The sequence below is a fragment of the Lingula anatina genome, chromosome 3 (assembly GCF_051362555.1).
Source record: "Lingula anatina isolate TDL-2025a chromosome 3, LinAna3.0, whole genome shotgun sequence".
NCBI classification, from domain to species: domain Eukaryota; kingdom Metazoa; phylum Brachiopoda; class Lingulata; order Lingulida; family Lingulidae; genus Lingula; species Lingula anatina.
In genome coordinates, this window is record NC_141769.1 from 33,864,768 (window position 1) to 33,878,894 (window position 14,127).

General features: G+C 38.2%; 2 protein-coding genes across 4 annotated transcripts in view; both read left to right on the forward strand.

Annotated features, from left to right (window-relative positions):
* The window catches only part of LOC106160888 (protein dachsous), a 51,515-nt gene extending 45,156 nt beyond the window's left edge, over positions 1 to 6,359 (forward strand). The window contains exons 15-20 of the mRNA XM_013537662.2: positions 60 to 271; positions 578 to 863; positions 1,066 to 1,256; positions 1,589 to 1,829; positions 2,133 to 2,304; positions 2,788 to 6,359. Coding sequence (XP_013393116.2) covers positions 60 to 271; positions 578 to 863; positions 1,066 to 1,256; positions 1,589 to 1,829; positions 2,133 to 2,304; positions 2,788 to 5,431 — 3,746 coding nt within the window. The 3' untranslated portion in view covers positions 5,432 to 6,359. The remainder of the gene's footprint in view (positions 1 to 59; positions 272 to 577; positions 864 to 1,065; positions 1,257 to 1,588; positions 1,830 to 2,132; positions 2,305 to 2,787) is intronic.
* Positions 6,360 to 7,435: 1,076 nt separating this feature from the next.
* LOC106160805 (cytoplasmic dynein 2 heavy chain 1-like) lies at positions 7,436 to 13,870 on the forward strand. 3 transcript variants are annotated; one of them, XM_087007541.1, is made up of 6 exons: positions 7,436 to 7,607; positions 8,087 to 8,232; positions 9,161 to 9,346; positions 9,853 to 12,256; positions 12,587 to 12,650; positions 13,073 to 13,870. In XM_087007541.1, exons 2-4 carry the CDS (start codon positions 8,110 to 8,112, stop codon positions 9,892 to 9,894), a joined length of 351 nt encoding a protein of 116 aa, XP_086863667.1. In that variant the 5' UTR covers positions 7,436 to 7,607; positions 8,087 to 8,109; the 3' UTR covers positions 9,895 to 12,256; positions 12,587 to 12,650; positions 13,073 to 13,870. The 3 variants fall into 3 exon arrangements, with proteins under 3 accessions (XP_086863667.1, XP_086863668.1, XP_086863666.1); XM_087007542.1 differs by having other exon boundaries at positions 9,853 to 12,213; XM_087007540.1 differs by having other exon boundaries at positions 9,853 to 12,147.
* Positions 13,871 to 14,127: the final 257 nt, after the last annotated feature.

Below are 14,127 nucleotides of genomic sequence, written 5' to 3' on the forward strand. Positions count from 1 at the left end.
TGTAAATATTTGTGAGTCAGCCTGTTTAGAAAATCACAAATTATATGTTTTAATGACAGGTCAAATAAAGATCAATGATAACAGCAAGCTGGACTACGAGACCACTGTACGTATGCGTCTCATTGTGGTGGCGTCTGCAGATCAGTCGTATGGCTACACCACAGTATGGATCAATCTGCGCGACGAGAACGACAATGCACCCCGTTTTGCCCAGGAGAGGTATATCTCATCTACCTGGGAGGGGAAGGAGAGAAACACCTATGTCACTCAGGTAGGTTGATTATGAAAGTATGTGAGGATGGTGGTTAGGGAGGAAAATCACTCATAGATGTTGATGGCTATAAAATGAAAGCACCTGTCACTTTGTTGGTTTGTGTTATGTTATAATTCCCTTACAGCTTGATGTTTAAAGAGAAAAAGTATTGTCATAGATGTATGGTATGTTAGTAAAAAAAAAATGTATTTCATTTTGACTGTATACCATTGAAAGGCCATGAACATAAGCATAACTGGGATAATTATAGGTAACATCTGTATTGAGCATTGACCACTGAACCCTATCTACGATTTCTTCCAGGTCTCTGCCACGGATGCAGACAGTGGCACCAATGGCCAGATCACCTACACCATTATCAACGGCAACGTCGATGATGCCTTCATCATCAGTCCTCCTCGCAGCGGGATCGTCATGGCCAACATTGAACTGGACCGTGAGATCCACAGCTCGTATCGTCTTGAGATCGAGGCCAAGGACCAGGGCGCCAACCCGCGCTCCAGTACTTGTACTCTGAGGATTAATGTTGTAGATGTGAATGATAACTCCCCCATCTTCCCCATGGCCAGCCCCGTGGATGTAGATGAAGGTGCGGTGAATTTTAATGGAAAAGTATAAATGTAGATATTTGGAAGATCATATGTTTTTCTGAGGTTCCTAAATATTATTTTCTAAAAATATGTACAATTCTTAAATCGTCTATTTCTTGAATGATCACCTTACCAAGAAAACATTGTCTTGGGATGATATCTTTGGTCAGTTTCATACAATATATTCCCTCCTCCTCCCAGGAATTGATGTCGGGTCAATAATCACCACTATAACTGCCAATGACGTGGATCTCAATCCTGACCTGAAGTACGAGTTTGCCGAGGATGGCAACCCTGACAACACCTTCAGTATTGACCGGTTCAGTGGCAGAATCACCCTCACAAAACCACTGGACAGGGAGCAGAGAGCACAGTATACCCTGAAAATTAAGGTGAGAACTCATCTGTCATGGTGTAAAGTTGATATGTATGTGATAAATATATATTATGAAGCAAACAGGCGCTTAAATGTTTTAAAGATGAGACTAAAGGTTGAAATGCTCCTGAAGATCAGCTTTCAGTTTAGTTTTCAATTGCAACTTTTAATATCTTGATTCAGTGGTGTAAAACTGACAAAGAGAATTCAGTAGATATGTAAGTTCAAGTAAGACTTACGCGGATTATAAGGTAATGCTCAGTTGATAGATTTCCTAGTGAGTATTTTGAATTTACTTCCCCACACAATACTTTCTCCTATACAAGATATGTTTTTCTATATTTTCAGGCCACAGATGGTATCCACCCGACCTACACAGACCTGGTGATCAACGTGATTGACGAGAATGACAACAGTCCCAAATTCCTCCAGGAGTCGTACCAAGTGACTCTGCCAGAACTGACTCCCCCCAATGCCTACATCATTACAGTTCAGGCGACTGACGCAGACTCTGGATCTAACTCCCAGATCACCTATAGTATCATTGGTGCCGCCAGAGACGATGGCTTCTATGTAGATCCGCAGTCTGGTAGGTTGCTATGCTGAAAAAAAGAACATTCAGTTTGTGCACATAAACAGAAACTATTCTTATCACTTTGCTGTTGCATGTTTTCTTGCCTTGTTAGCTTAACCATGTAATGGACAATGCTTGTTCTTTTAGTTTGCCAAAAACAATCTTTTTAATAGTGATTTTCTTGTTATAGTTCAATTTGAAAATGCTTCTATGGAAAAATAGATTAATGAAAAAATTTTGCTTTTTGCAATCAAAACAAAGCGTTTTTTTCTTTGAACCTAAACATATTAATGAGTGTTGTCTGTGTCCCTGTTTCAGGTGCCATATACACCAACAAGACCATCCACTTTGACTCCAGTCAGCACACCTATCAGCTGGTCATCAAGGCCACTGACCACGGCCGGACGCCACTGACCGATGTGGTGGCCGTCAGGATACAGGTCACTGATATCAACGACCATTCACCTGAGTTTACTAAGAAAAACTACAGGTAAGTTGTATGTGTAGAGAAATATAGAAAACAGTAGCTGCAGATATGTGATATGTGTAGAGAAATATATAGAGAACAATAACTGCAAATATGTGATATGTGTAGAGAAATATAGAGAACAATAACTGCAGATATGTGATATGTGTAGAGAAATATATAGAGAACAATAACTGCAAATATGTGATATGTGTAGAGAAATATAGAGAACAATAACTGCAGATATGTGATATGTGTAGAGAAATATTGAATAAATTGCTAGTTGTGCTGGTATACACACTCAAACAAATGAAAGAGATGACAACAGATAGCAGCTGGGAGACAAATGGATCTTATACTCAGCTGTGGTAAATGGATTTTTGATTGATTGTATCCTATTATGTTTCAGTATTGCTGTTCAATTTTTGACAGAAAATGGCTGAATCTAAAAGATTTTATATCAATTTGAAGTCCTCCATGTTAACCTTGCCTTATGTTTCTTTCCAGTGTCCATGTTCCAGAAGATGGCACCAAGGGTGATGTCATCCTCACCCTGAAAGCACAGGATAAAGATGACTCCGAAGCCAACCAGAAGATCGTCTACGCTATCATCAGAGGCAACCTGAATAATTCCTTTGAAATCGACAGCTCTACAGGGGAGATTTTTCTGACTGGTTCCTTGGATCGTGAAAGCACTGCTTACTATACTCTGGTTGTATCAGCCACAGACAAAGGGACGCCACCAAGGAGTACAAACACAACTGTCAATATCATTGTTGATGATATCAATGACTGGCCACCTACATTTACCCAGAATCCTTACATTGCTACGGTGATGGAGAACTTTACGTCAGGCGAACCATTCCTTCAGGTTGTTGCTACTGATAAAGACATTGGCAGCAACCAGGAGGTGGAATACAGCATCACCTCTGGCAACGATAATGGCCTGTTCACCATTAACTCAACATTTGGAACCATCGCTATTGCTCCAACTAAATCACTGGATTACGACACAAATAAGGAGCACAAATTGATTGTCAAAGCTCAAGACTCGGGTCAGAACAGGTTGTCGTCAATTGTGACTGTCATTGTGAATGTCACAGATGTCAATGACAATAAGCCATCTTTCCCTGTCATGATGTATATTGAGAAAGTACGAGAGAACGAGCCTGCAGGAACCAGCGTCTTCACAGCTCATGCCAATGATAAAGATGCTGGAGTGTACGGCCAATTAAAGTATGGGATCATCGAGGACGAAGGTCTTTTCAGTATTGATGCAAACACAGGAGAGGTCACAACTGTGGCCATTTTTGACTACGAATCCATGAACAGTTATCGATTCAAAATTACCGCCGCTGACTTGGGTGGAACTCCAGTTTCCATCCCTGTTTTGGTGAACATTGAAAGTGTGGATGAATTTGAGCCCGTGTTTACATCCAGTAAGTTTACCTTTGATGTCCCGGGTAATGCTGAGGTAGGGTACGTCATAGGACAGGTCAGTGCTACGGACCGCGACAGTGGCCCCGACGGCCGCATTCTGTACCAGTTTCAGGAGCCGCAGGACTATTTCAGTATTGATTCCAAGTCTGGTAACATCACAGTCAAGAAACTTTTCTCGGAGACAACCAAACGTAAAAAACGTTTTGTGCCCCGCTACTCGCTGAATGCTCACAACCGCAACCGTCGTGATGTCCAGAGTGGCGTGCAGGCCTTGGTGATCATGGCAGACAGCGGGAAGGAAGGCTCCCAGAAGGCGTACGTGACCGCAGAGGTGCAGATTGACTACTCTTGTGCTGGGTGTAACGTTGGGGCGGCAACAGCAGGGTTTGTGCTGACTGGCGCACCACTGGTGTTGGTGATCGTGTTCTCCATACTGGTGATCATCCTGGTTATTGTCATCTCCATTGTGTGTAAATGGGGGCGGGAACGGAAGAGGAAGCCAGCCAACAACTATCAGCAGGCAGTGGGGGACAACTTTGACCATGTGGACATGGCACTGCCCCCTGCTGGCATTGAAGCACCACCAAGATATAACGAAATACACAGCTATGATGGTCGCCATAATATCACCACTTCAGACATATCTGATCAATCCCATAGTTCCAGTGGGCGTGGGTCTGCGGATGACGGGGACGAGGATGATGAGGAAATTAGCCGTATTAATCAGGCACCGTCAACTCAGCTTCATCACCGCTCTGGGATGCCAGATTCAGGAATTCAGCAAGATGATGACAACATATCAGAACACAGTGTTCATAATCATCAGGAATACTTGGCACGGCTGGGTATCGATAGCTCCAAAATCAAATTTGACTCAAAACCTACGTCATCTGTGGAAAGTATGCATCAGTTTTCAGAGGAAGGTGGAGGAGAGGGCGATGGCTTGGACATTGGCCTCATTGTCAATGCCAAGTTAGACGAGGTTGAAGCAGACGAAGAGTTTGCCATCATGGATGGTACCAGGGAGTTTGGTTTCACGGAAACCGAGCCCTCGCACGCTGGATCTCTGTCCAGTGTTATAAACAGTGAGGAGGAATTCAGTGGGTCCTATAACTGGGACTATTTATTAGACTGGGGGCCGCAATATCACCCACTGGCAGACGTCTTTGCAGAAATTGCACGTCTGAAAGATGAAAGTATTACTCCTAAAAAACAGCCAACACAAATAGTGCCACAACGGCCTATGAAAAATAATATGAATCCCCAGCAAGTAAGGACAATACCTCCCCCAATTATTACGAATGCTCCACCGATCCCCCGATCTCTCTCCAATCAAGATGGCTTCCAGTCGGATGGAGGCGGGGGAGGAGCTGGAGGCGGGGGACAGGCCGCCATGCCAAAATCACATTACACTGCCTCAACAGGTTCATCAGCCATTAACTCTACACGAACCAGTCAGATGACTTTGTCTGCCAGTCTGCCGCGATCTCCCATCAGCCATGATTCTACATTCACCTCTCCTGCTTTATCACCCTCCTTCACCCCCACGTTATCCCCCCTCGCCACGCGCAGTCCCTCCATCTCGCCATTAGTGTCCCACGGAGCCAGTCGTAGTGTGTCTGGTCACAGCACACCACACAGGTCCAGGTCCAAACATTCTCTGAATCACGTTGGTGGTTCCTCTGAGTCGGAACAAGAACTGAGGATATGACTATTAACAGAAACAGACAGTTGGGGATAGTCATGCCTGTCATTTGTAATGTAATCATGTACATGTGCTGAGCCAGAACTGGGCATTGGAACTAGAATGCTATTAGACTAGTAATGTTATGGAAGAAAGCCTGTAGTGGGTTGACATATTCATAGATGGCAGCAGTGTTCAGGCTTTGCCTTGTCCTGTAGGTGTCAGCACTGATATCATACCAAGCCAACATAATCATGGATTGACTCATTTTTATCTATATCAATTTTATGTTTATTGATGATACTAGCAACTTAGTAATTACTTGAAAACTGTTAAGAGAAAATACAGAGAATCCTTTCAGCATTTAACATTTGAGATGAGGATGGGGGTTTTTCACGTGATTAGAATTTTATATTTTGTCCCCATTTTTAAGGATTGAATAATTATACACATATTTCCCAGTACTTGCAGTCACAACGTTTTATTTGTGAGGACATTTTTGTTTTAATTCTGGTTTTATTTAATGAAATCTGGAGGTTTTTAGTGGAATCTCACTATATTTTAATGGGATCAGACAGTGAATATTAACAAGGTTAAAGACTGATTAAGCATCTATAGAATACAGGCATAAGTCCACATTTCATAACATCACATTTATGTACAGAATTATTTTATATTTTAAGATGCTTTCCATGTTTGCTGTGCCCAAATTTGCAGATTTCATTTCTTAAGTCCACCAACATTCCTTAGTTTAGCTTTGTGTGTAGTAACTCCTAAAATAAGGATTGGGGAAGAGGAGCTTGAAGCATGGTGTATATTTGTGCATATTGAAGTATTTTATTTACTGAAATCCTGTGTTGAATTGTTAACCTCTGAGTGATAACTATACAGGGTATGAGAATGAACAGTCATTTTGTTAACATTTTTACATGTAAAATATTATATATAGATACAAATTATTATATTTCACAAATGAGAATTTCAACCATGTACAGGCTGGCTGTTATTGTTGACTTGTATTTTTGCACTACTGATTAAGGCAACCTATATGAAGGGCCAAACTAAGGTGGGCTTGTGTGCCTCTCTTTGTAATATTTTACTTAATCCATCCAATCATCAAGTGCTCATATTAAGAGTGTCCCAAAGCACTGTATATGTCCAGCAGTATGTAGGGGTGCCAGTAGCTGGTCCTCTGACTGTGGTACCAGTACATATCTCCCTGCTGTTACTTGAGGGGGGTGGGAGGGGGGGGGGGGGGGGTTAAACAACATCAAAACATTATATATCAGATATCAGCTTCTACTATGGTCTAGTCACTGATGGATAATCATAGCAAGCAATCCCTGTTGTGCCTTGATGTTGAGATGGTATGAATTAATGAGTCTATATATTTATATATGCACATTCCAAGTATGGCCCTGTCCTGATTGTTATTTTAATGACACTGTGAAGATATCAAGTGTCCTTGTAATATACGTGTAGATAAAAGAAAAGCAGAATATTTATATGCCTAGTTGAAAGCGAATTGTAATATACATACATCAGATCATGTAGAACCAAATTCTATTATAGAATGCTGAAATCACAATAAAGGTATTTTGTACTGACATATGGTGTTGTTTTTTAAAGATTTTTTACCACTTCTCTGGTTGGAAATAACACATTTATATTTCCATTTTTAAATTGAATATTAAAGCATCCACTTTTCCATTTATTTCAATTTCAATGTTTCCATGCTTTTAAAACAATTTGAACCTCATTGTATAAAATGATTATACAAAATACCAATGCCAAAACTTTCTTCATTCATTTCAAAATAATGTAAAAACCTGAAGACTGGTCTCTATTTAACGTTAGGATACTTCCAAACCGGCCCGTTGTAGTAAGGCAGTTGATAATTCCTTGGCTGCAGATACTTAACACCAATTAGCAGGTCCCTAAGACGAAGCAGCGACGTTACATCCCTTTAAAAGAATTAAAAACGCGCTGAAAGTCTTCTAGAGGAAACACAAAGCCACCGTTGCGTCAGTTGTGCCGGTTGTGATTGGAACACAATGAAGAATGCTATGATATCAGCGATTAAATTACGACAGAAACCGCGGGGGGCAGTTGACATTGTTGACCCATCACAACATTCCTTAAACACTTAAGTTCTTAGCGTTACTGTGTTGATGAAACCAACGTATATATTAAGGGTGCGAAGGTAGGTGTAAAAAACGGGACCCACAGGTGCTCTATGCTCTAAAACTAAGTCATTATACAGTGATCTCTGTATGGATAAATAATATGGATTAGATAAACACAGGTGGCTGTACATAGTCGTGTTATATTTCAAGCAAGGGCACTGGATTAAGGGGGGGAATGTAGTCAATCTAGGGCAGTGGCGGTGAACTAGATAATTAAATGGCTACTGGGGTGGATCAAACAAAGTTTTCAAATGTATGATTGTAATGAAATATTAAAATTTTCACTGTATGAACAGCTTTTTTTCTGTATCTCTTTCAAGATCGAAGCACCTGTCACCACTGCATGGAGAAATTACACGATATATTACCTGAGAGAGAACTTTACAGAGAGACACATTTAATTGTCTCAGTTAAGGGAATCAAATGCCCACAAGAGGGGGAGGGAGGTAAAGAAGTTAATAATTTGGGATATCAGGTACATTTTCTATATTTTCAGATACAGTGAGTGCAGAACAGACTATGTCAACCGTCAAGACCGCCGACTTAACAGAGCTTAAATCATTGGCCGCCCCCCCTCAAGATGTGAAATCTATTTTACATGCTGTAGTTTTATTGCTGGGTTACCCTGAGAAGCTAGCATCAGTACGTAATGTATTAAATAGTTCAGTTATAAATATTCTATTGGCACACAATTGATTGACACAATGGGTTGGCTAGGATATAAGTTTATAATATTTACTTCTTATTCAAGAAAGAGCTTATTATTTAGATTACATAATTCTTCATTCATTGTGGTACAGTCCTAATGGGACTTACCTATGCAGTATATATAAGCCACAGTTTCAATGCTCACAGACAGTTTAATGGTGTGTGTGTTCCTTTGTTGGATTGAAATGAAATATGGAAAAAAAATTAAACATTTGTTATTTTCAACATTTTGCGATTGAATATGCTTCCAAGTATGGTAGCTCTATATTTTCATCCATATCACTCCTATCGAACAGTAGTTGTAGACACATACTCTTGGTAAAAACAGTTATGATGACAACGAGTTAAAGCTTTTATTAAACATTTCTTTGCCAACTTTCTCCTATATAGGGTATTAGTACATGTATTTATACTTGATCTCTCCAAGCTGATCACATGTTTACTTATTTTCATTCCATCCGCTTTTGAACTCTCTTCCATTTAAATTTTTCTATCAATTATTCAGCATTTCCTCATTAAGCAATCTCTGTAAGTGCTTGTTAACGTCTTCCAAAACTAAATATTCGAAAATAAATTGTAAGATCATACTTGTAATGTTCACAAATTAAGTTTGCATCTCTTATCCTTATCATGGAAGCTTACTTATTTGTGATGGAATTAATCAATCAGCTAAAACTTTATGTGACTTTGACATTTTCCACTCATTTTTATTTACTTGTTAATTTGGGATTAATTGAATTGTAAACAATTTTCTTTACAACATACACCCATTCTTCAAAAAAATTCATCTTGGAATTCTTTAACTTTACTACAACAGTATTTTTTTAGTAATATAATGATGGAAGAATCTTTTTATTTGTAGAATTGGAAGTTTGTCAGAAAAGTAATGGTCCACAAAGGTGAACAGGGTATGATGCATGGTATGGAACATTTTGACGCCAAAAAGGTCTCCAAAGCATCTGCCATCAGCGCAAGGGCTCTACTTGATTCCTTAAATGTGGAAAGGGTTAAACAAGTTAGCAGAGCTTCTGTTTCCTTCCTCTTATGGGTAAGAACATTTTTTATTAACACTAAGACCCCATTCCCACAGATTTTAGATCGATCTATCCCTGTGGGGAGTCTCACTAGATTACTGTCAGCTTAGCCGGCTTAAGCGTCTGCCCCGCCTACTAAAAGCTGTATTAATTAACTACCGTGCGCACTCGGCCGACAGCAATTTAGTGTGAACCCCCAGGGAGTTAGATCGATCTAAAAGCTCTGGGAATGCGCCCTTAATGTAGGAAGTAGATAGTCAGATTCTAGTAGATATCTTAATCTTGCCTGCACAAGAATCCACGGTGCCCTTTGTTAAGATTTTGAATGAAATAATTAACCTACACGTGGATATTATATATTCATTACTCTGAATTAACGCTGTTACATTTCAAATCATCTTAAGTCCCTGAAAGACACACCCCTTATATTGTGCCATTTGAATATTTATTGAGTTTATTGATACTGGATTCTTCTAATATTCAATTCACCAAATTCATTATGGAAATATTCATTTTCTAGGCTAAGAGTCACCTTGAAGAAGTAGAGGCAGCAGTTATATAACAGGGGTGGATCCAGGATTATTTGAAGGGGGGTGCAGTCCTTTTTTATTTTGACAAGAAATAATTTAAACAGCAATCAATATGTTCTACAAGAAATATACCTGATAATAACAATAATCTGTCATATATGTATAGCAATAAGTGCAAAAATAATTCCTGGGACATGCATCAGACAGTAAGATACATTACTGATTATCTCAATATTTTATAGTGCATTCATCAATACATCATGTATTATATATTGTTAGATCATAGCCATTGTACCAAATGTGCTAGTATCAATAATAATAATAATAATAATAATAATAATAATAATAATAATAAGGTTAACATGAGAAATCTTGATATAACACTTAACAGATTCAATATTAATACAAAAAGTTGTGAAATGAGATTCTGGATGATTGCAATTCCTAATAAATACTTGAATGAAACTGATGAAATATTTGTGGTAAAAAAGAAAACAAGCAGCCAATAAAATGTGTTCGTATGGATAGCTTTGATGACAGCACCAGCTAGTCATGTGAGATATTCCCGTTTTTTATTGGGCAAATAAGTAACAAAAGTAGGGTCAGCATTGTGAGTCATTACTTAATGTGTTTAGAGTGAGTTAAGAGACACTTTACTGCCATATTATAATGATTAATAGTAGTTTGGTAGTTTCATTTCCTGTCAATTTTCTTGAGGGTTTCCGTCAGATCGTAACTTTGCGTTTTTTACTTTTGCTGCATAATAGGTACGTTTTCTTTTATGATATTTAATAAAAAATATTTTCGCAAGGCTTTTTATTCAATGTTTACAAAAATCTTTGAGAAATTTTACCTGAACATGTTAAAAGAACAAAGGAAAGGGCTACATAATACTGCCCAGGACGTGTTCGCACGGGGCGTTTCTTATTGATGCAAGGTTGTTTATTGTCATAGACTGGCTGTACAACACAGAGATAGGTTACTTAAAGAAAAAATGCAAACAAGCTACTAGACATAATGATGATTATGTCGGGTAGTCTATACTGTTTAAAATGATTTTTGTAAAATTTCCTAAACTTGATAGTAAAATTTCGCTTTCAGATGTGGAAAGTTGCTCATGTGCATTTGGATGCATTGCGGCACTGTTAAATCACACTGACTAGACAAAGATGAGACATGTACAGTTAAGTAACAGTCTCCAATTAGGCACGTATCAAGGGAGAAGCTAAGAAACAGATCGCATCGTAAACTTCGACCATTCGTATTGGCCTTGATATATGAGGACTGGCAGGGGAGGGGGTATAGATTGGTCTCTTAGTAATACCCTCTCCCTCTAGAATTGGATATTCAATGTCTGTTTTAGGCCTTATCTTTGAAACATACATCGTTATGACAATGTTTTTTATTTATTTTATTATTTTTTTAAAATAATTTCATTACATATTTATTTTTCAAACAAGTCGTTCGCACCCGATGGCACTCTTGGATCTTGGCAGTTACAGACAATATAGTACCAAATAGTAGCAATTTATTAACCAAACCCCATCTGTAAGAAATAAATACATCAATATAAAAAGCTATACCTAGCTGTAGTGTCTGCACAGAATTTTCCTCTGATTTGCCCGAGAAAACAGGTAGAGAACTAGGGTTTTAGGCTTTTATTTAACGGAAAATTTATATCAGAAAAACGCACATACCCTCTCTGACGTTGATCATCATGTTGATAAATACGTGGATCCAGGACACACTAAGTTGTTATCAGTGGCGGATTTCAAAGGGGGGGGGGGGTCCTGACCCCCCCTCCCCTTCGGTTTCTGAAAAATGTATCACACTAATATTCCCCTCTTGAAATAAGAATTTTGACTAGCTAAATCACAGTTCTAAACCTCACCAAAGGACACTGTTTTCTCTCTAAAACACCAAAAATTTTCGAGGCCCTTAAGCAGGCCCCGAACCCCACACCAAGGCTTGGCACTTGAAACGGGTGCAAAGCAAACGTAGTTATAGATGAACGGGTTCAATATCTAACGTGTAATAGCGGTAGTTTAAGAACGTCTGAATACATCAGATGTCTAAGGGAATAAAGTTATTTTTCTAAGAAACTATTAGATTATGTACATTTGCTCTTTCTCGTGAGAATGGTTTGAGCCACGACCCCTCCCCTATAATGAACCCTACCTGTTGATATTTACATAACAATAAGCCACTCATCGCAGCATGAGTTATCTTCCAAACTGGTCACTCGACAGTTGGACACCGTAAAGTACAGACGCAGGATATGCAAGGTACAGTCTCAAGTTCAAGCTTTTATGAGGCGTAGAAGAAAATATATCTTGCAAGCATCATTATATGTAGGCCCCTACAATTATCTTTGTAATAAAACACTAGAAGCGCGTAAGTTTAGTCAAATGTTTATAACGTCTTTGATATGTTCTATATCAGAATACATGCAGAAACATTAGTGCACACGAATGAACAATGAGCTACATTTAAATTTATTTGAAATCTTTTAGCACCGTAAACTTTCTATCGTTTTGAAAAAAAAAATTTAACCCTAGACAACTGAATGAGAATCAATGTGGGTGGCATGACCGCAATGAATATGACGAATAAAGATTATAGTGATCTTTAATACTGAGTTTTGATACAAAAATGTGTTCCCCATTTACTTGTAAAGACGTATGTAGTTTGCAGTTATTTAATACTTTTTAATGGTTCTTTTAGACGAATGGCGTGAAACGTCAGCTGTTTTCTGCTGTAGATGGACAAGCAGTCGGGATTTTTTCAGGTAAGTACTCATTAAATATTTAACACACTAGCGAGTGCGCCTACATACACGCGCACACACACGGTTTCTCAATGCACTAAGTTAAATGCTAACTAAAAAGAATATTATTGTACGTGGAGGTTGAACCGTCTGCATGTAAGGTGTCTCATGTTGTCCATAGATTACAACGCTAACAATATCAAGGCATGTTATATATATACATACCCGGTATTATTAAATTCAATTTTTAGTGCAATAGCTTGACGGCCAACGTAAATTCGACACATGCATTCATTTCATACCATTATCTAAGGTGCGCTAACCAAACCTTTTTCTGAAACTCAGAAATGTCAACAAGATGTTAGTTATTTTGATTATAAGAATAAACCTTATATATCTATCATACGCAAGTATCAATACTAAATATTTTTTTCGTATTTCAGATGCACCACATTTTCCGACTTACTCCATAAACGGCACCTGCAAGTAACCCAGTCTTTTGTTTGGATTCTGGAACACGACGCTTTTATATGCACATTATTATCTTAAAACTGAATAAACGCATTTCTCTGTGGTTGTTTATTTTGATATGAAGTATTAAAATGGTAATTATAATAAGAGAAATGATTGATCTGCTAGCCATGTAATAACTTGTCGAGCGCTCTCAAAATTTTCTGTAAAGTTTAATTAATATATCAATATTGCTCTTGCTATTTATGTTGGTATTACCTTATTTGTTCAACTTGAAATAGTTTTTGGATTTTTTTTATTGTGCCCCAAATTTTTTTTGTGGCCAAGTAATTCCTATTTGGGCAATAATTTTTTTAAACACAGAAACAAATTGTATTCAAAATATTTTAGAAATACCTGCAGCAATAATTTGTACTTACAATCGTACTTTGATAAATTTGTTTCAATTTCTACAATAGTTTTATACTATAATGAAATTAAGCACCAAATACAGATAGCTTAAAGATTGCAACTCTCACTGAAATTCGCTAAATAGTTTGGGATGGTATTGTATTGATCACAAATGTTAAAATTACTCCTCTCATGAACGTGTTTCGTTTAATAAAAGATTTCATGTAAAGATCATTTTTAATTTTCCTACTTCCATCACCAGGTCACAAAAATATACTGAATAATCCAAGTTATTTGTTTGATTTCAAATCTTGTCATAGTAGAGCTTCATGTACTTTTCAATTATGTTAATAAAATGTTGACAACTCCTGCCTTGCAAACCTTGCTGGCATACTTGTTTATTTTGAAAGAAATTCTTGGAAAATGGAATGAAATCGTATAGTTTTAACTTCCAACTAATTGTTGCGCAATTCTTTATATTGTTTTAACCCGTAATTTTCACCCTCAAAAGAGAATGGGCTCACCCCACCTGCAACCCCTCGGGTAGAATGTAATTGCCACACCTGCCACCCCTAAACTAAAATAGACTCTTCCCACCTGTCACCCCCCAAGTAAAGTGGGCTCGCCCCACCTGTCA

Excerpts from the sequence above, each read along its gene's own strand:
- LOC106160805 (XM_087007541.1), top strand. The coding sequence starts at position 8,110 with ATGTCAACCGTCAAGACCGCCGACTTAACAGAGCTTAAATCATTGGCC. Across the intron at positions 8,233-9,160 it reads ACCCTGAGAAGCTAGCATCA|AATTGGAAGTTTGTCAGAAA; the intron begins GTACGTAATGTA and ends TTTTATTTGTAG. Across the intron at positions 9,347-9,852 it reads CTGTTTCCTTCCTCTTATGG|GCTAAGAGTCACCTTGAAGA; the intron begins GTAAGAACATTT and ends TTCATTTTCTAG.